At 50.8% G+C, this 24,938-nt stretch overlaps 2 protein-coding genes across 14 annotated transcripts in view; both read left to right on the top strand.

Moving 5' to 3' along the window:
• Positions 1 to 8,589, top strand: part of plecb (plectin b) — a 111,750-nt gene extending 103,161 nt beyond the window's left edge. For all 13 annotated transcript variants that reach the window (XM_062465033.1, XM_062465029.1, XM_062465025.1 and 10 more), the window contains 3 exons: positions 89 to 7,222; positions 7,448 to 7,561; positions 7,739 to 8,589. In XM_062465033.1, the coding sequence (XP_062321017.1) occupies positions 89 to 6,430 (6,342 nt within the window). In that variant the 3' untranslated portion in view covers positions 6,431 to 7,222; positions 7,448 to 7,561; positions 7,739 to 8,589. The remainder of the gene's footprint in view (positions 1 to 88; positions 7,223 to 7,447; positions 7,562 to 7,738) is intronic.
• Positions 8,590 to 15,802: 7,213 nt separating this feature from the next.
• Positions 15,803 to 24,938, top strand: LOC134023157 (microtubule-actin cross-linking factor 1, isoforms 6/7-like). Its single transcript, XM_062465034.1, has 13 exons — positions 15,803 to 15,868; positions 19,263 to 19,991; positions 20,232 to 20,288; positions 20,464 to 20,634; positions 21,332 to 21,498; positions 21,913 to 22,072; positions 22,327 to 22,411; positions 22,568 to 22,821; positions 22,920 to 23,039; positions 23,144 to 23,251; positions 23,745 to 23,962; positions 24,420 to 24,622; positions 24,856 to 24,938. Exons 2-11 carry the CDS (start codon positions 19,347 to 19,349, stop codon positions 23,895 to 23,897), a joined length of 1,920 nt encoding a protein of 639 aa, XP_062321018.1. The 5' UTR covers positions 15,803 to 15,868; positions 19,263 to 19,346; the 3' UTR covers positions 23,898 to 23,962; positions 24,420 to 24,622; positions 24,856 to 24,938.

Here is a 24,938-nt window from a genome sequence, read left to right as displayed (position 1 = left end):
ACACATGAATTACATTTTGGTATTATACATGTAAAATGCCACTGAGAACATTCTAATTGTGTTGTTTGTCTCCCTCCATTCCATGTAGACTGCCGTCGCTCAGCAGAAACAAATCCAACAGGAGAAAACAATGCTCCAGCAGTCCTTCATCAATGAGAAGGAGATGCTGCTGAAGAAGGAGAAGCTCATTGAAGACGAGAAGAAAAAACTGGAGAGCCAGTTTGAGGAGGAGGTCAAGAAGGCCGAGGCTCTGAAGGACGAGCAGGCGCGTCAGCGAAAGCAGATGGAGGAGGAGAGGAAGAAGCTGCAGGCCACCATGGACGCCGCCCTCAACAAGCAGAAAGAGGCGGAGAGGGAGATGCTCAACAAGCAGAAGGAAATGCAGGAGTTGGAGAGGAAAAGACTTGAGCAGGAAAAACTGCTCGCAGAGGAGAACAAGAATCTGCGTGATAAATTGCAGCAGCTGGAGGTTGCCCAGAAGGAGCCAACATCCCACACCAGGGAGATCGACATCCAGACTGATGAAGTCCCTGAGAATGAATTGATCCACATGACCATGGTGGAGACATCACAGAAAGTTCCCAACGGACGGAGCGCTCTTGATGATGTGGATGGTGATAACCAGAAGAAAGACTCTCCGTTCTCCTTCGATGGCATTCGTGAGAAGGTCCCTGCGAGCAGACTTCAAGAAATTGGCCTGCTGACCAAAAAGGAAATGGACAAGCTGAAGAAAGGGAAAGCCAACGTGCAAGATCTCAGTCAGACCGAAAAACTAAGAACAGTTCTCAAAGGAAAAAACGGTGTTGGTGGTCTGTTGGTACAACCTCAGCAGAAGATGTCAATCTACCAAGCAATGATGGAGAAGAAGCTAGCCCCTGGAACAGGCCTGATCCTCCTGGAAGGACAGGCAGCCACTGGGTATATAATCGACCCCATCAAAAACCAGAAGCTCTCTGTGAGCGAGGCTGTTAAGGAAGGCTTGATTGGACCTGAACTGCACAACCAACTGCTGTCTGCTGAGAGGGCTGTGACTGGCTACAAAGACCCATACACGGGCGGCTCAATCTCCCTGTTTGAGGCCATGAAGAAGGGATTGATTGATCGTGAGCACGCCATCAGACTTCTTGACGCCCAGATTGCAACTGGTGGAATCGTTGACCCAATCAACAGCCATCGCGTCCCCCTTGAAACAGCCTACAAACAAGGGCTGTTTGATGCGGAGATGAACAAGGTACTGGCAAAGCCCTCAGAAGACACACAAGGATACTTTGACCCCAGTACTAAGGAACCCCTGACTTACCTTCAGTTGATCGAGAAATGCACGACAGACCCTGCCACTGGCCAGCTGCTTTTACCTATCACTGACAAGGCCGCCCAGAGCTCTCAAACCTACACGGAGGAGGAGACAAAGGACGTGTTCAGCAAAACAACTGTTTCTGTGCCGTTTGGAAGATTCAAAGGAAAGACAATAACCATCTGGGAGATCATTAATTCTGAGTACTTCAATGAGGACCAGAGAAGGGACCTTATTCGCCAGTACAAGACCGGCAAAATCACCATAGAGAAGATCATCAGAATCGTTATCACTGTGGCAGAGGACAAAGAGAAGAAGAACGAAATCACATTTGATGGCCTGAGATCCCCTGTCCCCGCAACTGAACTGCTGGAATCCAAGATCATTGACAAAGACCTCTACAATAAGTTGCATAAGGGCAATAAAACAGTCCAAGAAGTTTCTGAAATGGAACCGGTTCAGAAAGCGTTGAAGGGTACAAACTGCATTTCAGGTGTAGTAATTGACTCTACCAAAGAGACAATGTCCTTCTACCAAGCTCTGAAGAAGGACATGATGAGGCCAGGCCCTGCTTTAAATCTGCTGGAGGCTCAAGCCGGATCAGGATTTGTTATCGATCCAGTGAAGAACCAGAAGCTGACCGTCGATGAGGCCGTCAAAGCAGGAGTGGTCGGCCCTGAGCTGCATGAAAAACTGCTTTCAGCTGAGAGAGCTGTAACAGGATACAAGGACCCATACACTGGGAAAACGGTATCTCTGTTTGAGGCCATGACGAAAGAACTCATTCCCAAAGACCAAGGGATCCGGCTGCTCGATGCTCAGCTTGCCACAGGGGGCATCATCGACCCAGTGAATAGCCACCGTGTCCCCCACGACGTTGCCTGCAAACGAGGCTACTTTGACGACGAGATGAACAAGACCCTGTGTAACCCCACTGACACCACCAAATGCTTCTATGACCCCAACACACAGGAAAAGGTCACATACACCCAGCTTCTCAAGAGATGTGTCACTGACAAGAAGACTGGTCTTCAGCTTCTGCCCTTGTCCGAGCAAGCCATCAATGCGAAGGAGGAACAGAAATACTCCGAGACTCAGACCAAAGATGCTATGATGCAGGCTTCAGTGGAGCTCCAGTCCGGGCCTCTCAAAGGCAAGAAGCTAACCATCTGGGAAATAATTAACTCGGAGTACCTGACTGAGGAGCAGAGACTTGACCTGATCAGACAGTACAGGTCTGGCAAGGTGACTATCGAGAAAATAATCAGGATTGTCGTCACAATTGTAGATGAGAAAGAGGCCAAGAAACAAGAACAGGCCAGTTTCAAGGGTCTGAGATCTCCGGTTCCTGCAAGCTCACTGTTTGAATCCAAAATCATCGACAAAGCTACGTTTGACCAGCTGCAGCAGGGTAAGAAGACACCAAAACAGGTCAGCGAGAATGCCAACGTGAATAAATACCTGCAGGGCTCTGACAGCATTGGTGGCATCTACCTTGAACCAACTAAGGAGAAGGTCAGCATCTATCAAGCCATGAAGAAAAAACTTCTAAGACATAACACAGGCCTTGCCCTTCTGGAGGCCCAGGCTGCCACTGGCTTCATCATTGATCCAGTTAAGAACCAGTACCTGACAGTAGATGAGGCTGTCAAAGCAGGCATCGTTGGCCCGGAGCTCCATGAAAAGCTGCTCTCCGCTGAAAAGGCGATCACTGGCTACAAAGATCCATTCACAGGCAGCAAGATCTCCCTCTTCCAAGCCATGCAGAAAGATTTGGTCATCAAGGAACACGCCATGCCCCTGCTGGAGGCTCAGCTGGCCTCAGGTGGAATCATCGATGCTGTAAAAAGCCACCGTGTACCTTTAGATGTGGCCTACCAGAGGGATCTCTTCAGCAAAGAAATATCCAACACCCTCTCTGAGCCCTCAGAGGGGAACAAATATTTCTCAGACCCTAACACAGATGAGACTGTGACGTACCAACAACTGAAAGCCAAGTGCTCTAAAGATCCAGAGACAGGCCTGAACCTCCTCCCTCTCTCTAAGCCTCAAGCCCCTACAGTGGTGGAGAAGACCTACCTCTACACCGAAGAACAGACTCAGAGTGACCTGGCAGACACCCAAATAGACATTCCTTTCGAGGGGCTCACTGGACAGTCCATGAACCTCTGGGATGTGATGAACTCCAACCTGCTCCCGGAGGATGAGAGGAAGAAGCTCATGGATGAGTACCGCTCTGGTAAACTTACCAAAGAGCGCATGATCATCATAATCATCGAGATCATGGAGCAGAGAGAGATCTATATTGGTGTTGAGGAGAAGACATCCTGCAAGACGATCAGACGTAGGATCACCATTGAGGAGCTCTACCATGCCCGCATCATTGACCTAGAGATGTTCAACCTGCTGAAACAAGAGAAGAGGACCATCCGCGACATCATGGAGTTACAGAGCGTGAAGCAGTACCTGTTTGGTACGGGCTCCGTGGCTGGGGTTATGACTGATTCCAGCTCCAAGATCAGCATTTACCAGGCGATGAAGAGAGGGTTCTTGAAACCTGAGGTTGCACTTGGCCTCCTGGAAGCACAGGCCGCCACAGGGTTCATCGTTGACCCTGTGAAAAATGAGACGCTTACTGTAGATGAGGCCGTCCGTAAGGGAGTTGTGGGCCCAGAAATCCATGATAAGCTTTTGTCAGCTGAGAGAGCCGTTACAGGCTTCAAAGACCCATACAGCAGCAAAATCGTCTCTCTCTACCAGGCCATGAAAAAAGAGCTCATCCCCGAGGACTACGCTCTGAAGCTACTAGAAGCTCAGAGCTCAACGGGCGGCATCATGGATCCTGAATTCTATTTCCACCTCCCTACAGACGTGGCCATGCAGAGAGGATACATCAACAAGGAAACCAATGAGAGACTGGCTAATGAGGTGAAAGGGTTTGTTGACCCTGTCACGGACGAGAAGCTATCTTACGCTGAGCTGCTCAAGAGATGCAAGTTGGAAGGAGGCTTGCGTCTGTTGGCACTGGGAGACAAGAGGCTGATGTTCAAGGGTCTGAGGAAACAGATCACCATGGAGGAACTGTTACGCTCAGAGATCATAGACCAACAGACGGTCACTGAGCTGAACGAAGGTCTGATTACGGTGGAGGAGGTCAGCAAAAGGCTCCAGAAGTACCTTGAGGGGACTAGCTGCATTGCTGGGGTTTTCGTCGAAGCCTCCAAGGACCGCCTGTCAATCTACCAGGCCATGAAGAAGAACATGATCAGGCCAGGCACCGCTTTTGAGCTCCTTGAGGCCCAAGCTGCTACAGGCTACGTTATTGACCCAATCAAAAACCTGAAACTCACAGTCAGTGAATCTGTCCGAATGGGAATTGTGGGACCAGAATTCAAAGACAAGCTGTTGTCTGCCGAGCGTGCCGTGACTGGCTACAGAGATCCCTACTCTGGTAAAACAATCTCCCTGTTCCAGGCCATGAAAAAGGGACTCATCCTAAAGGATCACGGGATACGCCTCCTGGAGGCCCAGATTGCCACAGGAGGAATCATCGACCCCGAGGAGAGTCATCGCCTGCCCGTTGAGGTGGCATACAACCGTGGCCTCTTTGATGAAGAGATGAACGAGATTCTCACGGATCCATCTGATGACACGAAGGGCTTCTTTGATCCCAACACCGAGGAGAACCTCACTTACCTCCAACTGATGGAGAGGTGCATCATCGACCCAGACACCGGCCTCGTCCTCCTGCTCCTCAAGGAGAAGAAGCGTGAAAAGAAATCCTCCTCCAAATCTTCGGTCCGCAAGCGCAGAGTGGTGATCGTCGACCCAGAATCCGGCAAGGAGATGACAGTGTATGAGGCTTACAGGAAGGGACTCATTGACCATCAGACCTACCTAGAGCTGGCTGAGCAGGAGTGTGAATGGGAAGAGATCACAAGCACCTCCTCCGAGGGAGTCGTCAAGTCCATGATCATCGACAGGCGGTCAGGACGTCAGTACGACATTGATGACGCGCTCTCAAGAGGCCTCATTGATCAGAGTTCCCTGGACACCTACCGCTCTGGGAACCTATCCATCACTGAATTTGCTGACATGCTGTCTGGAAACATGGGAGGCTTCCGCTCCAGAACCTCCTCCTTCGGATCCACTTCCTCTTCATCCTTTGCTATGAGCCCCATACCCTCTATTAAACCTCCAGCTTCCATATGGAATGACCCCTCTGAGGAGACAGGCCCTGTGGCTGGAATCCTGGACACAGACACACTGGAGAAAGTGTCCATAACCGAGGCGATGCACAGGAACTTAGTAGACAACATTACTGGCCAGAGACTGCTAGAGGCTCAGGCCTGCACAGGTGGCATTATCGACCCCATCACAGGAGAGAAGTTTTCTGTCCCTGACGCCACAGAGAAAGGACTTGTAGATAAAATCATGGTCGACCGTATTAACCTGGCTCAGAAAGCCTTCAATGGTTTTGAAGATCCCAGAACCAAAGTCAAGATGTCTGCCTCTCAGGCCTTAAAGAAAGGTTGGCTGTATTATGAAGCTGGACAGCGTTTCCTGGAGGTCCAGTACCTAACAGGTGGGCTGATTGAGCCTGATGTTGAGGGCAGAGTTCCCCTAGATGAAGCCATCAAGAAGGGCTCCATCGATGCTCGTACAGCCCAGAAGCTAAGAGATGTGAGCGCTTACTCCAAGTACCTGACATGTCCCAAAACCAAGCTAAAGATCTCCTACAAAGACGCCATGGACAGAAGCATGGTCGAGGAAGGAACTAGCCTCCGACTCCTAGAGGCCTCCTCCCAGTCCAGTAAAGGCCTGTACAGCCCCTACAACGCCAGCGGCCCAGGCTCGACCTCAGGCTCACGGTCCGGTTCCAGGACTGGGTCCAGGCAAGGCTCCAGGAGGAGCAGCTTTGATGCCGGCAGCTCCGGGTTCAGCATGAACTTCTCCTCCTCTTCCTACACCTCCTCCAGCTACGGTCGCAAGTACGACGCAGGGCCTCACACCGGCCTCAACGTGGATGAGCTTGCCCTGGCGCTCTGTGCCCTAGTCATGACCAGGCCTTGCAGCTCCCAAGAACTGGGAGCCCTCCCCTCCATGATTATGCCAATGCACACAGCAGTTGCATAATTCATAAGAAAAACACCTTCAAAAATAAAAAAGAAACTATCATTTATTTATTCTCCTCGGCATGTGGTCACATAAGTAAATTAACTAAATGCAGTTGCTCATATATTATAGATGTCCAAGCCTATGCATTACCCCCCTGCCTTAAGACAATTACAAGACAAATCAGATGTAATTGTATTGACTGTAAAGACAATTTATATTTTAAAGGCAAAGCACCGATTTTCAGATGACCACAACTTAGTTTATAGTTTGCCTTTTTGATTTGTTAACACAACTTGTCAAGGTATGCTTTTTTGAAGCTAATACTTACTGTATGTACTTCGAACAGAGATATTTTTCCTATTTTTCTTTCCTTTCCTTTCAAACTTAAGAATGTTTTAGCTCTTTTTTTGTTATCTGTTTGATGATACATACTGATATAATCCTGATGTTTTTAGAAGATACAAAAATGTATCTAGATGTCTTCTTCTTTCTGAACGTCTGTATAGAGTTGACCAGTATATTTTTTAGGTTGAAGATTTAACAGTGTAACAGTTCCATCAAGTGACAGAGCAGATAAACACTACAAACACTGGAAGATGAAAGCAACAATTATGTTCTGCGGACTGTTCCAAATATATCATCCTAACCGAGTTCAATAGACTTGCCCCAAAGTCATCATTTCATCATTGTATCCCCCGATTCCAAACAATGTGCTTCCCCCCACCACCTCCCCTCCTCCATCACCTGTTCCTGGTAAAGTGTCCTCAGAAGAAGTCAGGCTTCATCCCACATCCCCTGGTTTTGGCTCCTGTAAGTTGAACATCAACAGCAACACGTTCAGTTTTCTCCTCTGTTCCTCCTCTATTCCTGTTAGTTCCTGCTTTCATCCATTTCATTAATACTAAGAACGTCTTCATTTTCAGATCCTGCCCTTCCCATCTATGTAATGTTCCAGTGCTGCAGTTCTATTGATCAAAGGTCCGTGCGATCCCGACCGTTTTCTGTTCTTGATCCTTGATTTATTTGTCTTGGCAGATGACGTCACCATCTGGCAGCCATCTACAGGGAGGGACTCCCCAGATAAGCATGGCCAAGGAGCCTGTCAGTGTGGATAACTTCCTAGTTCCACCATCTCTTCCACACATGCAGGTACACCACCCCATCACCTCATGCGACTTAAACAATACCCATGCAAAATCACATTTATTTGCATGCATGATTTTTTTCATCTACATATTTTTTCAAGATTCTTTTGTGCTCGTTTCTTTTTGGTGTGGTTGGCTTGTTTTGGTTGGCTCCAAGTCATGATTTTTGTTCTGTTTTTAGAGCTGCCATGAATGCGTCTTCTCCTTTCTTCATTGCACATCCTATTTGAAGAGAGTCGGGGTTGTCACCCTGGAATCTTCTTGGGACTCCATATTAGGAACACATCCATCCGTATTGTTTAGGACCCGTACTTGAATGTTAGTCATATTTGCCCTTTTTTTTCTGGTTAACACCACTTAGATGTACACTTTATCCTTCTGTGTATGTAGAGTTTCATCTGGTTACCTGTTTGAAGATGAATCTTAGAGATGATACTGAACGTCTCTTTTCAGGCCACATAGTACTGTTATGCCAGCTAACTTCACTCTTAACCAAAAAAAGCAACCAGTTAAAACGCCATTGGTATTCCTGTAGGGGAATAAGATCTAATAATTGTTCCACTACACTACCGGAATGAATGTTTTAAAGGATACATGCATTTAATTTGCAGAAAATATGTATCTGTAAGTTCGATTTTGCTTTTTACCCAGTGTTTGGGTTCCTTTCCCAGAATGTTTTTGCTCTGTTCTGCATCTTAAAAGTGTTTTACTTCTGTAAATCCTCATGTTAAAATATAATTTACATCATATTTTTGATATGTTATGCTTTTTTGGTTGCTTTTTTGCTTTGCATGTTTTACTAACTAGGTTTTGACCATTTTGGAGAAAAACAAAGATGTATGAAGAGAATAAAACATATCTGCTCAGCAAAACATGTTTTGTTTAAATGCTTATTGATTAACAAGATGTTAAATCAAAACGAATTGGTTGGTTTTGCTTGTGAACAGATATGTGGTTTGAGCGATATGGTGAGTGGATTTTGGTGTATGTTTTGAAGATAACACTATAATGTAAATAAATGCGCTATGAAGAGATCCTTGTCATCCATTTATTCATGCCAATCATGCATACAATATAACAACAATGTAAACACTGCAGAACTGACTAATGGACTACAGGGAAACACCACTGCATAGAGGTTTTTGCGCACACCTTCACGTATTGTTCTTTTCCTCAACAAGGTGGCGCCATTGAGATGTAATTTATTCTTAAACAAACTAGTCTATCTCTTACTGGAGACAGCGTTCAAGTCTTGTAAGGCATGCAACCCTAAATGTTTCTACAGCAAGGCACATACGGTAAACACACCTGTGAACTATTGTTCAACCAACACATTTATTGATGGCCGTTTACAGGTGGGACTGTTAGTGGGTAATCTGATCGATGCGGGCCAGGCATGAGTGTGAATTGGTCATGTGTATTCTATACAGCCATTTCTGTGTTTGCATCTCTGCCTGTCTGTACCAATATTAGCCCCATGGTTTGAGGGAGGACGTTGTCATTCTTAGCAACGAAGGACTGTCAACCTCTTCGGATTCCTGCCCAGGCCACCCTGCCCTGAGTCTGTCCTTCCCAGGGCTGGACCCAGGTCTAGATCCAGCCCTGGACCCAACCCTAGACACAGCCCTGGATTCAGTTCTAAACCAAAACTTGGACCCAACCCTGGACCCAGCACAAGAAAGTGCAGATAAGGAGGTGAGCTAATGAAACAAACAGGAGTAATTGACTGAGAGACCTGACAGACACCAAGCAGTACAATTAACTTTCAAATATTAGTTATGAGTGGTATGACTAACCTAACAAATAACAGTTAGAAGTGAAGGTACAACAAAGGATTTGGAAAGTGTCGTTAAAGAAGATGGTCTTGATTTTGTGGTTTCTCTGTTTCAGGACACCCTGTATGGCCTGTCCACCCCGATGTCTACAGAGAGATTCGGGTAGGAAGGGAGGTCCTGCCAGAACATAGAATACTTCATGCGGGTGGAATGTGACATGTGCTAAACTGCATTTATATACTGTAGCGCTTCTCTTTTATTGTCATGGAATAAGAAAGCTAAATCTGTGGCTAACACAGAAATGTCAGCGCTAAAGGAGTTCAAATTTCACATCATTCAAATCTTTTTGAGGTGAGTCTATGGTGGATCAGTTGTTTCTTACAATGGGGAAACAACAGGCCCATCATGACTAAGCATATTCTCTGTCTGTTATGTACAGACTGATTAACAGCGCTCACAGCTGCTGATGACAGTTGGGTGGGTTGTCCCGGTTTCAGGGGACCAGTGCTTCTGGGTGGTTCTGCCCCACAAAAAAGATGAATGAGACCATAAACATTCAGCGTTAAAATGTCTGGTCACAACACAAACCCAGATTGGACCAGGCTCCAGTTCTGACCAGTAGAACAAAGAGAACAGATGTCCCTAAACTTGGCCTCTGTCCCATCTCATTAGTAAACCCCAAATCAGAAGCTGTATATATTTTTTGTATATTTATTTATGTATATTTCAATACAAAATGTTGATCTAAAACGTACACAACAGCCCAGAGGGAATGTTCCCTGGGCTGTCCTACAGAGTTTCCTCCTTCCTTGTAGGCAGGACCCGGAGGAGTGGAGCCAATGGCAGTGGGAGTTCAGAGGTCAGATCCGAGCTCTGCGCCACTGGCTGAAGAACATGGAGATGAGACTGCCCCCCCTGGAACCTCTGGTCAGATTCTTTCTCTCCTATCCTCCCTTTCCCATCTCTCTCTCTCTCTCTCTCTCTCTCTCTCTCTCTCTCTCTCTCTCTCTCTCTCTCTCTCTATATATATATATATATATATATATATCTATCTCTCTATCTCTCCTTCCCTCTTTCTCTCTCTCTGATTCGGTTCCATTTTTTAGAGTTGATCAGCATCATGGATTCCATTCATGACATCATCGTTCATTTCATCACGCAAACACACCAGGAAGCATCGACATGTTCACACCCGGAAGCAGATAACAGTCAAGAGTTGCAGCCAGTAGTTCTCATGTCCCGCCCCTTGTGTTTGGACCATCGGTCAGTAACAACAACAACATGCATGCGTGCCTGCTGAGTCAGCTGCTCGAAGCTACTTGTTGGCGTGGCGCTAATCGTGTGGGCTGGGGAGGAATCTGGAGGAGTCTCCATACAGGATCAGTGATTCGTAACCAAGGCCTTTCTTCTAATCCTGCCGTTCCCATGGTGAAGGGGAAAGCATCCGCATCCAATACACCACAGCCTCCAGGGAGAGCAGGGCTCCCTGAGGGGGACACTAAATCGAGGAGGGAGGGAGGGAGGGAGGGAGGGAGGGAGGGGGAGGGAGGGAGGGAGGGGGAGGGAGGTGGTGAGAGAGATAGAGGGGAAGGGAAAGAGAAAGAAGTAGTGTGAGACAGGCTGGAGGAGAGAAGCAAAAATGAACTTTTAAAGAAAATTACTAAGGGAGTGAAAGAGAGAGAGAGACAGAAAGAAAGAAAGAAAGAAAGAAAGAGAAAAAGAGCGTGGCAAAGGCAGAGACCGAGTCTCCGTCAGAACCACTCCCCCAGTGACTTGGCCTGACCACACGACAACAGCAAGAGAGAGAGAGAGAGAGTCAAGTCAAGTCAGAGTCCCCGAGACAGACAGGCCAGAGTGCGGTGGTCTCCTCTGCGTCCTGCGGCCAACACTCTCCAGGCGGAGGGGCGGAAGGGGCAGGGGCTGCCCGGCTCTTTGTCCCGGGCCGGGCCAGTCAGGACGGGGAGCCGCTCGGCAGTGGAGGCCCCTGCCACACATGAGTGAGCAAGCTGAATGGACGTTAGACTCAGATGAGGACGGAGACGGAGAGAGAGAGAAAAGACAAACAGGATCTTACAGACGGGACGCTGTGATCTGACTAGAATGGCGTTTGTTGTTCACGGGCCATTCTTCATCCTTTCTCCCCCTAAATAATGCTGTAACGGGCGCTCTGTGGGATGCGGGGAAATGTGTGTCTCTGTCACAATACAGAGAGTTATTTATCAAGGTGGGCTTTGAGAAACAACATCTCAAAAGGAGTCAATATCCTTCAGTAAATGATTTGTCTAATGGTGTCACAACCCGGACCTTTGATGACACAACCACTCGATCATACTGAGGGATAGTTTGTAAAATACATCGGACAGCTGGATGGTCTAATGGACGAGAGATCCCATTTTGTAACCTGTGATTGAATCAGATTCAAATTCTACATGACCACGCGGTGAATTGACAAACAAGTGTGTTCCTTCCATCCTCTAGAACCTTCCGAACCTCAGAGACTTAACGAGGACACTCACTGAGGGTTTTGTGGAAAATCCGGTGAGATCCTGCTTCAGCCGCAGGTGTTTAGGAAGGATCCTCATCATCACAGAGGGTGGATTATAAGTGTTCAGGCATGTCTTCTGGTGCCTAGGGCTGTCTGGCCACCCCCCACCCCCACCCACCCACCCACCCCACACACACACACTTCCCCTTGTGTGTGTGTGTGTGTGCATATGTATATGTACGTGTTAAGTATGGGGGGTCTTTTATCTGTACCTTGCCTCTACAACGCTGCATCCCATCCCCGGCTCTTTGTGATGGTAATGCTGCCTGTCTGCTCTCAGGCTGGCCTGCAGGGACTCGTTGGAGGGCTGCGTGAATGAGGACATCCCTCTCCATCCCCCTCTATCCTGTGCTCTATGCACTTGGCCTAATGTCTATTTACAATACCCAGGAGACAGAGAGACACACACACACACATGCACGCACACACGCAGCATGGAAACACCTGGTGTGCTGTTTTTATTTGATCAAACTCTGTCATGACAAGGGGCAAGATCAGTGTGTGTAATATGTGGGTCATTTTGTGTGTAATGTGGATCAGTGTGTGTGGTTCCAAAGGGGCCTTGGTTTCCTTGGTCTTGCTGTGGAGAGTGCGTCTCAAACAAGCCTGGCACACATGACCTGCAAACAGGGCCAAAGGCCACCTTCTCTCTTTCTCTCCTTCTCTCTTTCTCTCTTTCTCTCTCTCTCTCTCTCTCTCTCTCTCTCTCTCTCTCTCTCTCTCTCTCTCTCTCTCTCTCTCTCTCTCTCTCTCTCTCTCTCTCTCTCTCTCTCTCTCTCTCTCTCTTACTTTCTCTCTCTGTTTCCCTCCCTTTATGGCGGTGAGTAAAGATCATCGTGCCTCTCTCCTGTGAGTACAGGAGGGAGGGATGGGCGTAGTGGGGGAGGGGGGGGGCAGCATGGCAGGGAAAGTGCTAATTACCATGTACTGTGGAGGGCCCATTGAGCTCTTATTTAATTTAAAAGGCAGAAGAGAAAAAATAGGCGGGGGCGTCGAGAGACGGCGAGGGGAATAGAGAGTGGGATGGAGAAGAAGAGAGGATGCAGGAGAGGAAGACATGGAGGGAGCGGAGAGGAGGTGAACTCACCAGCAGGATTCATCTGCTTGGCGGCGCTCGGGGCCCGTGGAGCTCTGATCAAATTTGACCCCATTTCCTACCAATTTGGAGTCACGCTAATTTAGAGACCCCCTCTGTGAGCCCCTCCTGGACCCTCAACCCCCACCAGTACCCTCAGCTGTGTGTACAATCTGGAGAGAGAGAGAGAGAGAGAGAGAGAGAGAGAGAGAGAGAGAGAGAGAGAGAGAGAGAGAGAGAGAAAGAGAGAGAAATAGCTGATATATGCTGAACAGACTTGTTATTCATCTGCCAGGTCTACCAGAGAATTGTATCCACCATAAGGGTGTTATGTCTCTATACAGGGTGGTGGCCTATTGCCAGTCAGTGTTACGGGTTTCATCCTCGGAAAGCAGGGCCCAGTACCAGCCTAGTAAGTGGATAAGGCCACACTGTGAAACGGAGAGAACAGGGGTGCTGGGGGATTGATTTTATTAGGCGAGAGAGGATCAGGTGCGGCCGCCTTTAGAATGTCACTTTCCTGGCGTTTCACTGTCTCGTCTCCGCCAAAACCCCTCTGAGAGGGGGTGGAGAGAGAGGGGTGGAGAGAGAGAGACAACGAAGGGACGCAAGGAGGGAGGGAGGGATGGGAGTGAGGGGACCCCGTTTCGTGGCAAACAGTTTCCGACACCCCAGCTCTTCACCCAGAGGTCTCTGTCAGGGTTTAAGCCGTCAGCGCTGGCACATCTTGCTCCCCAAACCCCCTCCCCGAGGGCTATGGATAGACGGAGGGATCGAAGGATCGAGGGATAACAGGACGGGGGCGAGGGAGATCGACGGAATAGAACTAGGGAGGTCGTCAGTGACAGTATGATTTAAGGCGGACAAATCCCCTCCCTCAGCCCTGAGCACTGAGGGGTTAAATAACTTGACCCCTGGGAGGTCAGCCCCATTCAGCCCCCTCTCTCCACCGCCAGATCCTTGGGCTCTCATCCCAGCTCTCGTCCCTGTCAGCCCTGCTATCTTAGTCTTTTGTCTTCGCTCCTCCTGGCGTACACAGACTGAGAGGGGGGATGGGTTCAGGGGCAGGGCTGTGTCTGGGAAGTAGGGTGAGGGGTAGGGTTGTGGGGTTAGGGACGGCGTGTAGGGTTAGGGACCAGGGCAGGTTTGTGTAGGATCTCCTCCTTAATGCAGCATGACTCCCTCGGGACTCATGTCCTGAGTCTGTCTGTAGTTTACCAAGGAGGAAGGGAAAGGAGAGAAGAAGAGGGGAGGAAGGGTGGAGAGGAATAGGTGGCGAGTCAGGTTACAGAGAAGCTTATCTGGCATCCTTCCAGGCAGGTCACACATCCAAGTTAAGGGAGAAAGACAGAGACAGAGAGAGAGAGAGAGAGAGAGAGAGAGAGAGAGAGAGAGGCAGGGTGATGGTCTATTTACACCTGCCTTTGATGCACCTGTCCCTCAGGACATCAGTGCACCTGCTCCTGCACCTGTCCTCTCCAGACACGAAATAACCAGCCGGTAAAAACCTGCCTGCGTCTCGCCTGGCTGGCCAGCTGCCTCTCATTGTGCATGAAGAGCAGGCTGTAGGGCGCCACACACACACACCTAGCTTTCTAGCTGCCGTGGCGTTCAGTTAGGTGGCGAGGTAAATGTTTTGACAGGGATAGACGAGCTGTTGGTCGTTCACATAGCCGGAATTCCCCCCCCTTCCCCCTGGCCCCCCACCTTGTTTCCCGGGCGACGGAAGAAGCCAGGGAAAAGGCTATGTTCTGTTCATCCACCTCTCTCCATTTCATCTTCAGTCCCCTCGTTCTTTGTCTTTGGGTCGCAGTGGTGAGGGCTGGAAGTGAGTTGAAAAGTAATAGGAGACTTTTTACAGTAATTAGTCTTCTTTGTTGCTGCTGTGGAGACTGCTGCACCCGCCTCTGAATAGGGGGCTGGGGGTTGGGGGTGGGGTGAGGTGAGGAGGGGGGATTCGGGGGGGGGGAGGGGGGGTCCCTCCTTTTGTGGCGGGTCCCGACCGTCACTGCGTGAGCCGGGAGGGAGAGAGAAGGGGCTGGAGGCAGCTGTCATTTAACATGTGAATGTTCAGAGGGGCGGCCCTGGGGGTCTTTAGAAAGGCTTTTCTCTCTCCTTCTCGCTGTCTCTCTCTCTCTCTTCTGCTCTCTCTTTCTTCTCCCGGTAGCAGCATGGAGTTTCGGAGCCAAAACGAAAACCTAGGGGAGGGGCTACCGATGGGGGGATAGAAGGAAGGAGGCTAAACAAGAGCGAGAGAGAGAGAGAGGGAAGGTGAGGCACGGAGAAGCGTGCACTCTTGCTGTCTTGCTTCAGGAGTAAACCCAGAGGGCCAGTGGGAGTGAGCTGGGCTTTTGGGAGCAGTTTCTGGCCGGGCACTGGGGGAGAGACTGAGCCGTTGGGGTTTTTTACATTGTGTTCAACTCGCTGCTCTACCCCATTGGTGCGACAAGGGAAGAATTCCTTTAAGCGGAGCTCCGTAACAAAGGAGAGAGAGAGAGGGGAGGAGAGCTGCTGGGAAGAAGTGGAGGAGAGGAGAGGGGAGGGGTGCAGAGAGAGAGGGGAGAGGGCATTGTTTGACTGTGGCTGTGGGCAACAAGAGAGGCATGGCTTATCAGGACGTCCGTGTGAACGAGCGTGTTCAGGGATAGTTTGTTTGCATGCGAGGGTGTGTGAGGCGCTGGAGGGACCGCACGAGCGTGTGTCGGGACAGTTTGCATGTGAGTGTGCGAGCGTGCGTGTGTGTGTGAGGACACCCCAAACTGGAATATAAGGGGGACATTCGGAGGATGCTTCAACAAGGCAGAGTTTTCACACTCCCTCCATCCATCCATCCATCCCTCCCCCCCCCTCCCTCCCTCCCGTTCTGAATGGTGATTAAGGACCTTCCGGATTCCTCTGCTCCGGGGCCGTTCCTGGGTGAGTAGCCGCACGTCACCTGATCTCAAACCGCCAAAAACGGCCCCTGCGGGTCTGGATTGGCTCAGGGGTGGAAAGTTTGGTTTGTAGTTTCCTCCTATGTGATCGCTGCTCCGAGCCATGTGATGATGCACTGGAGGAGTAAGGGGAGACCCACAGAGCCAGGAGTCAGAGGAGATAGAGAGGCCTGGGTGGGTGGTGCTCTTCTTCCAGGAGAGGACACATGCTTTTGGACCACTGTGAGTACAATACCCGTCTGTTGTTTGTGAGATTAGCTGAACAGGCAAAGGTTTGAGGACAGGCTGTGCCCGGGTTCTGCTGATACGACAACAACGTTGTCCTAAATGAGATACTTTTAAGATGGTGTTGACAGGAAGGAGGAGTCTTTCAACGTGCAGTCAGTGCAATGGCCTTCGGAATGAATGAGAATGAGAACGAATGGAAGTAAACTGGCATTTGACTTGGAAGGTTCTACGCTTAGTAAAAAGAGGGGCCACAGCTTTTCCTGCAGACCAGAAGGGTTCCCTGCCTGATCTCTGTTCCCCGCTTCTGGGAGAGCAGAGAGCGGTCATCAGGCTGGAGTGGAGCCATGGCTCCCAGCTCCCAGATGGCCCATATCCAGGGAGCCCCAGCCTGGTCACTGTCCTGCTTCTGTCCTGCATGGAACAGGGCTGGAGGAAAGGGGGGGGGGGGGGGCTCATGGTTGCTATGGTGCTGTTAACCGAACCAACGTCTCTTCTCTGAACAACAGGGGGAGAGAGGGATGTGTGTAGTTTGAATGTAGATGTGTGTGTGTGTGTGTGTATGTGTGACCCTATGTGTGTGCTTTTCGTGTGGACATTCGAGATGTCAATGACGACACAGTTCAATCACGTGAAGGAAATTCGTTGTCTAAAGGCTGAACCAATCCTCCCGGATGTTTTCTTGGTTCTCTGTGTCATGTTGTCCATGCTGAAGATGGAGAGGAGACCCTATATCACAGCTCTCAATTAAGTTAATCAGTTAATGGATTGCAGCCATATATCAGCACTGTGGAGGCCCAGGGAGGTGGGGTCTACATTGGGGGTCATCGTTCCAGGGGTTAAGTGATGGGATGCCAAGGGTGTGTGTGTGTGTGTGATGATAAGGACACAGCGGCGCCATTTGGTTCCCGCCTCATTTCCTGTCTCGGAAGATATGGGTCAGTGTGCTGTGGAGAAGATTATTTCGAATTAAGTCCCAGACTGCTCCCAGACAGAGACCGAGTAGATCTCTGTGTTTGATTGTTTGTTTACTTGTTCTCTGGTTGCTCTGAGTGGCTTTGCATCTTCTGCATATGTTCCCAGATAGCGTCCCTACGGATAATGAGGGTGTGCGCTGATAATGTTGTTTGTGCAAGGCGTTATCGCCTGTCTATATGCACATGGGACCGCCGTGGACCATGTCATTACCCAGCATGCATTGGCTGCAGCTACCAAACACAGACACACAGAGATAGCCCCACCTAGGCTGTGGCTGGTTAACCACAAAGACCCAGCCCCGGACACCTCCTCCCCCGGCCCCCATCCAGGAGAGCTCTCAGCCAGGCTGCAGTGATTAGGCCTAACTGGGTAATGATCGATCCAGGGGCTGGTGCTTTGTCTGGTGCTCCCTGGTGGTTCTGGGGAGGGGGGGCAGGGGGGCAGGGGTTAACCCGTGTGAGATGCCCCCACCGCCCCCCCCACCACCACCACCCCATGCCTGCCTCATCTGCCTGCCACAGTCAGAGCAGACATTTTCCCGACAATGACTCCTCTAACACAGACTGAGCTGTCCCATCAACCAAGTTGTCTCTCAGGTGCACCCTGGTCTGTAAAAGAGAGGCACCTGTCATTTTGTAATTAGTGTGGTTGTGGAGGGAGAGAGACAGAGAGAAAGAGAGGGAGAGATTTGGTGGGGCAGATAAAAGCTGGTTATAATGATGTGCTCTGTTAGCCTGCGCTAAGCCATACTTTAACTTCTGGCAGAGATGGGCTTTGCTGTATCCATGCAGCAGTCTTCTACAGTGGAGTCATTGTAAGCAGAAACAATGGACGACAAAGACAGGACAGGGTTGTACATTTGCTGTCTTCTGCTCCAGCGAGCTCGAAAAAACCTCCTGGCCAGTTAGGAGCCAGCTTCCTGATCTTCCAGTCGCTGACCCACGATGACCTCGCCCACGCTCTCTGACCAGCCGTTGACAGGCAGGACCCTGGAATGACCGCAAGTCCCACGGACGAACACTCCGACCCCAAAGACTGGGTTCTCTAAAGGAACTGCTGAGAGCTCTTTCTTCTCCTTGCTCCGCGTCTATTTCGCTCTCCCCATTTCCCTGGTGAAAGGAACAGACAGAGAGAGCACTGAAACCAAATGAAAAAGGACAGGGGGGACTCTTTTTTCTTCTCGTTGGAGTTCTCGTGTCTGTTACCCACTGTTGCTCCCCACCACTATCCCCTCCCACTATCTCTTTCCTCTCCCTCCCTCGCTCTATCTCTCTCTCTTTTTTGTGGTGGGAGCTAGTGAAGGCGGAGGCAGTAGAGCATGCAGCATGGCAAGGGTTGAACGGCAGTGGTCCAGGGTGGTCCAGGGTGGTCAGCGTAGTTCAGGCCAGGTCAGCGCATCATGTTCATTGAAAGACAATTAAGTTTCCTCTCTGAATGGGCTTCCCCCTGCTTTTATCTGTGATTATCTGACCATGCACTACTGTGCCCACTACCCCCCCCCCACCCCCACTCCCCAGTTTACCTCTTCAACCCCCCCCCCCCCCCCCCCCATCCCCACTCCGACACGTAGAAATGTGTTGGCGTTTTCATGGCTGTCATCATTAATCAGGGGGCGGCATAGTTGGTCTTGGAAACCAGACCGGAGGGCTTGGCTGGGGCCAGGATGGGCCAGAGGTCTGGCAGGCATTTCTGCACCCTCTGCCAGCCTTTACAGTTGGACTTCAGGGTTCCCTCTGCGATGCCCAGCTGCTGCTGCTAACCAGGACAGGCCTGCTAGTCCGAGCCAAAGGTTCCCGGTGGTAGAGGCTCTACTGAGCCCAGAGCAGACCTGGTGCTCCAAGACTGACAGGGAGGAAGCCGTGTACCCAGACCAGGCCGGCATATCTGTGGGACCAGCAGGGACTGTAGTGCAGGGGAGGATCTGGAGCAAGGGTGTGTGATGATCGTCAGGGAAAGTGTGCTGTCGTTGCGTGTGTGTCAGAACGCTGCTTTAGTATGAGGAACATCTCATAGGTGAAGCACCCTGCTTTGATCGACGTGATTCTATGAAGCTTGCACTGTGTCAGTCAGACAGTGAATGATGAGTGGATTTTCATGGGACCGGGAATAAGGGATGACTCAAGGCTGATGTTGACCCCAAGCCCCCCCCCCCCCCCTCCTTCTTCTTACTCTAGGCTTCAGAAGGAGCCCCCGCATGCCCGGGTGAGGGGCCGACCTGGTCCTAGCCGCTCTGTAGCCCCCCGAGCCACACACCCACCATGGGGAACCTAATCAGCAGGCCCAGCTGCCTGGGCCAGAAGTCCAAGCAGGTGAGGTCCAACGAGGCCTTTCTGAAGGAGTGCTACCAACGCCGCCTAGAGCGGCCCGTCCCCGAGAGCCACGGCCAGCCACGCAGCGAGGAGGCGGGCAGGGCCAAGACGGTGGTGGGGGGGAAGGAGGAGGAGGAGGAGGAGGAGAAGCGGGAGGAGGAGGTGTCCCGCTCTCACACCCCCGTCTCGGACAAGCCCGCCCGCTGCTCCCCGGCCCCCACCGTCACTACCACCAGCACCCTGGACAACGCCTGGCATTCCACCCCCTCTCCCATCAAGCCCGCCGGCTCCCGGAACGGCACGCTGACCCGGAGGACGGTGCTGCCGGACTACGGCCGCTCCCCCCTGGCCCACCCCGGGCCGGGCTCGGCGGAGAGGAGGGCCAGCCTCCAGAGGAGAGACTCCAGGGAGGGGAGCCCCTGGTCCTGGAAGACCTTGGCCTCCAGAGAGGTCACGGAGGTCACGGAGGTCACGGAGACCATTGTGACGGAGATCGTGGAGGTGACCGAGTATCCCTCTGGAGACAAGAGTGGAGACCCCATAGTGACCCGGACGGTCAGGGTCCTGACCGGAGCGGCAGAGGAGCTGGCTGAGGTCAATACCCCGTCTACAATCTCCTTCGAGCGTGATCTGCTGTAGCACGTGGAGGGGAAGATCTCCTTCTACCTCGGTTTCCTCTTTCCATCTCACCCTGTCATTGTCTCACCTTCTGAGCTTCATTGATCTCCATCATCATCCTCTTGATGTTTCCAGAATGTTCGCCCTAATGTGCCTAGTGTGAAATTCCGTGTTAAGTGTCGTGTCTGGTGTGTTTGTTGTCCTATCCTCTCACAGCTCCACAGCGATGGTCAGTCCAGCTCAGACCATGACTCCAGCCTGGACCGATGGAGGGTAGGACACCTTGGTCATCCCCTTGATCTCATTCACATCTGCTCGGGGTGTTTGTTTGTTTGGGTGTTGTGACCCGTGCTGCGGAGACTGCATGCAGTGATCCTGCCGAGTCATGTTCTCTGTGTGGACACGGCACTGAGAGTTAATGCCGAGTCGTGTTTTCTCCTGGCCACAGGGAACGAGGTCGGTCCTGACTCTGAAAGATGAGTTTGCAGATTCGGAGACGTTCCTCCAGAACCTCGAGGCGCTGTTAACCTGGGTCTATGAAATAGAGGAGCTCGCGGCCAATCAGAAGCCTCCGTCCTCTGAGTTTAAAGTGGTGAAAGCTCAGCTACAGGAACAGAAGGTTTGTAAACCTGAAGTAAAAACCATTCAAATAGGACTCCTTAATCTCTCTGCACAAACCACTCTTTTAAAATATTCTCTTCATTTATGTATTTATGTATGTCTGTCTGACATCTGTTTTCACAGGGAGTTTTTAGGAAGGAAAATAAATATATGCGGAGAGCAGTCCCTAAGTGTTTCTTGTCTAGTGTTTCCTTTGTCGGTAGATTCTCACACATTCAGCGATGAATGAGGCTAGATTCACGCTGACAATGTGCCTCTATATGCCTGTGAGAGTATTCCCTGAGGCTAAAACAGGGAGGAGAAGTTATTCACCTCTTAATCTGAACCAGCTCCCATTGTGAGTTCAGTGGGTGAGGTGGAACCTGCCTTTGTGGGACAAAGCAGTTCTGACACCAGATACAGGCCTCTCCCTGCACAATCACAAAGGCAGCAAAGTCAGAGTCAGAATTACTGCTAGGTATACCACAGAATACTAGTTCTCAGGAGCAGTAAATAGCTACGATTCACAAAGACTTTTAAACTGTCATGGTTGTTTTCATGTTTTTAAATGTCTACAATGTACGAACAAGTCATACATCTGACTTGTTCGTCTGGTAGAATATAATCCAGTATGGTTTATCTGCTAGTGTATAGTTGATCATGGTTCCCCTGCCGCACTGTGCTTCAGTACGATCTGTTTCTGGTTTCCTATCCAGTTGCTGCAGCGCCTCCTGGAGGACCGGAGACGCAGCATGGAGGCCATGATGCAGGAGGGGCCGGGCCTGGCAGAGAGCCTGCCAGGGGAGGAGGGAGACCAGGCCACCAGACACATCTCCACCATCAGAACCAAGTGGGAGGCCTTGCTGCTGGAGGCCCAGAGCAGGTCAGCACAGCCGGTCAGATACATCCGTACGAGCCCCTCTCGCAGTCTGTGGAATGGCCGTGTGTGCATGTTGTAAACATCAGAGGAATGTGAATGGTGCTGTGATGATGGTGTGGTGACGGTTATTTATGGTGTGAGACTAGGGCTGGTGAATGGGGTTCTCACAGTCAGGCCAAGTCAAATGTCTTTCTGTAGCACATTTAAAAACAACCAGTGTTAAACAAAGTGCTGTACAATCAGGCAAGACAAGGCACCATTTCTTTTTTTTACATTTATCACAAGGACACATACACACATATATAACATAACATTGCTGTACTTTACAGTGTGTATACCTCAGAGAACAAGCGGGTCTTAAGATGTGTTTGTAAAAAGCTCAAACGGAGGATGTAACATGGCGGTGGTTGTGTCCAGGCGGGTCAGTCTGGAGGAGATCCTACCCCTGGCCCAGCTCTTCCAGGACAGGGTGGACAGCCTCCAGTACTGGCTGATCTCCGTGGAGCAGGACCTGGCTGAGCTGCGCCATGCGGAGAGGGCCATGCTGCACCTTCCAGAGGCCACACAGCGGGCTCAGGTACCACAGCCCCCTCAGACACATGACTCACTCCAGGCTGCAGGGTGGATGGCTTCCCGGACTCTGGTTCACCCAAATCCCAAAGAGAAAACACAAAACATTGAAAGATTTTCCACTGAAAGGAAATGTGTAGTATGCACCAGTGAAACCAGTCAATTAAACCAGTCATTCTCCATGGGGAATTCATGCCCTTATTCAGATGCTGTGTATAGGGTGTATGTCCTCTGACCTCTGTTGTTGCTTGTTACTGTCAGACCGTGGTGGAGCAGATCAAACTGAGGAACGCTGACCTGGCAAAGGTCCAGCAGGCAGGCCATGACCTCATGGAGAACATCTCAGGTACCCAGATCACTAGGACCTCAGAGATGCGTTCGAGTCCGGGATTGGAAAGACTTTTCATGTTGTAGAAAACACATTTGTGGATTGAATGACATCAAGGAAGTCTAAGAACCGGAATCGAGAACCAATGCCGTGTGTGTGTGTTTGCTGTCTCAGAGGAGGAGCGGCACCAGGTGCAGGAGCGCGTGGACGGCCTCCGTATCCGCTGCTCCGTGTTGAGCCTGAGCAGCGTGGACGTCCTCCAGAGGCTGGAGCAGGCCCTGGAGGCGTCGCGCCGCTGCACCTCCAGCCAGGAGGACCTGCACCTGTGGCTGGGCCGCATCGAGAGCCAGCTGCTGGGCTCGTCCGCCTCCTCCGCGGGGGCCCAGACCCAGGGGGACGCTGTGCTGTGTGCAGCTGAGAGACAGAGGGTGAGCATGGGGCTGGCATCGCAGGGAGGGTGGAGTAGGGGCCAGGCTGTTTTGTCGATTTTTTTTGAACTGTTACGCTGTGTGTGTGTGTTTGTCAGCTGGAGCAGGCGGTGGTGAAGGAGATGTCTTGGTTCAGAAACACTGCCCAAGGTCTGGAGCAGCTCCGAACCATCTGTCTGGACCCAGAACCCATCTCTGCTCAGCTGCACGAGCAGAAGGTCAGCGGAACCTCCGGAACGTCTTCAGAACCCCTTCGACATCTTATCATCCCAATACAGAGGAATTGAAAATAAGAAGGGTTGAACATGCAAAACTGTTTCAGATTCTTGCTGTGGAGATCCTGCAGCACCGCTTTAACATAGAGAAGATGGTGAAGATCGCTGAGATCCTGCAGACGTATGGAGATGAGGGTGACACAGCCAACCTTCAGGTACTGGACCTTCAGAACATCCCATCCTGTACATCCTATTCTGTTCTATGGACACAATGATCGCTACATGACCACTGGTGAAGTCAATCTGCTTCTCTTATTGGCTGAGTTGGTTCTGAATACTACCAAGCAGCACAGTGACCAAGAGTTCTGAGGTTTGATGTTGTTTAATACAAGTTTGTAAGCAAGAACAAAGTGGTGCAAAAATGTGAAGGTTTGCAGTCCTTACAGCATGAAAGGAGTCCAGGTTCATGCTAAACCTATAGCTACATTCCTCTCTCTACTTCAGTAATAACAATGACTCTCTCTCTCTCTCTCTCTCTCTCGCTCTCTCTCTATCTCTCTCTCTCTCTCTCTCTCTCTCTCTCTCTCTCTCTCTCTCTCTCTCTCTCTCACTCTCTCTCTCTCTCTCTCTCTCTCTCTCTCTCTCTCTCTCTCTCTCTCTCTCTCTCTCTCTCTCTCTCTCTCTCTCTCTCTCTCTCTCCCGGTCCAGACCCCTCTGGATGCCTTGCAGGAGCAGTGTAACTCCACCTCAGCCACCAACTCACACGTGGTGCTCCGTCTGAGCATGCTCAGTCGCTCCTCGCCCAGTTCTCCGAGGGCATCGCCGAGGTGTCGCCATGGCTACAGGAAACCCAAAGCCTGATTGGACAACTGTCCCTGAGCACCATTAGTTACGAGGCCTTCAGGGAGCAGCAGGAACTCTTGCAGGTACAGGCCAGGCCAGGCCAGAATGGAGGACCTGCTCCACTTGGTCCTCTTTGTGCTGTTCGACAATAACCCCCTTTCATCCCTCTCTCCCTCGCTTCTCCTCCCCCTCTCTGCTCAAGTCTTCTGTTCTCCTGTTGGCGAGATGAATGGCTCAGTTCATTAGTGTACTCTGTTTCCTGTAAGAGCCACATTCCTAAAGAAATAAAGACACGTTGATCCTCTCAGGTAGAGCGGGGAAATGAGACTCGTCACACTTTCACCCTCTCTACTTTAAAGGGTCCAACCCCAACCTGTCTCCTCCATCTCATGGCCACTTTGGTGCCCGCAGCAGTAGGGCTGCGATCAGATACACTGAAGTGCACTTACAGTTGGAAGGCAGAAAGAGATGCATTTATTCTTCAAGTAAACTGAGAGTATCTACCCTAATCACTCTCCCCCCCCTTACCCCTCTTCCCAGGGTCTGAGGGAGTCCATAGCAGAACACAGGCCGCTAATATCCCGCCTGGTCTCACTGGGAAGCGCTTGTCTGAGCTAAGCCCCCGCCCAGGGGAGGAGTTCTGCCGGAGGGCCAATGAGACGGAGGAGCAGCACAGAGCCATCAGGGACAGGGTCCGAGAGGCTGCCAGCCTTCTGGAGGAGGCCCTGCCTCGATACACACAGGTGACACACACACACACCCACCCAACACCCACACACACCTACACACACACCTACACGCGTAGACGCAATCCTCTTCACCCCCCGCTTCTTCACAGTCCAACGAACACACATCCACACACACTTAGATGCGCAAGAGACCTCCTCAATCACCACCCGCCTGCTCTGACTGACACACACAGACACAGACACACACATCCACACACACAAGATAACCCTCCCCCCGGTGTCTCCAGCTGAACGAGAGGATGACGGTGATCCGGGAGAGTGTGGAGCGTCTGCACGGCCGGATGCAGTCTCCCGTCCCCCTGCAGGGCCT

Source organism: Osmerus eperlanus, chromosome 7 (genome assembly GCF_963692335.1).
Source record: "Osmerus eperlanus chromosome 7, fOsmEpe2.1, whole genome shotgun sequence".
Taxonomy (NCBI): Eukaryota; Metazoa; Chordata; class Actinopteri; order Osmeriformes; family Osmeridae; genus Osmerus; species Osmerus eperlanus.
This window is presented reverse-complemented; position numbering and strand designations above follow the sequence as displayed.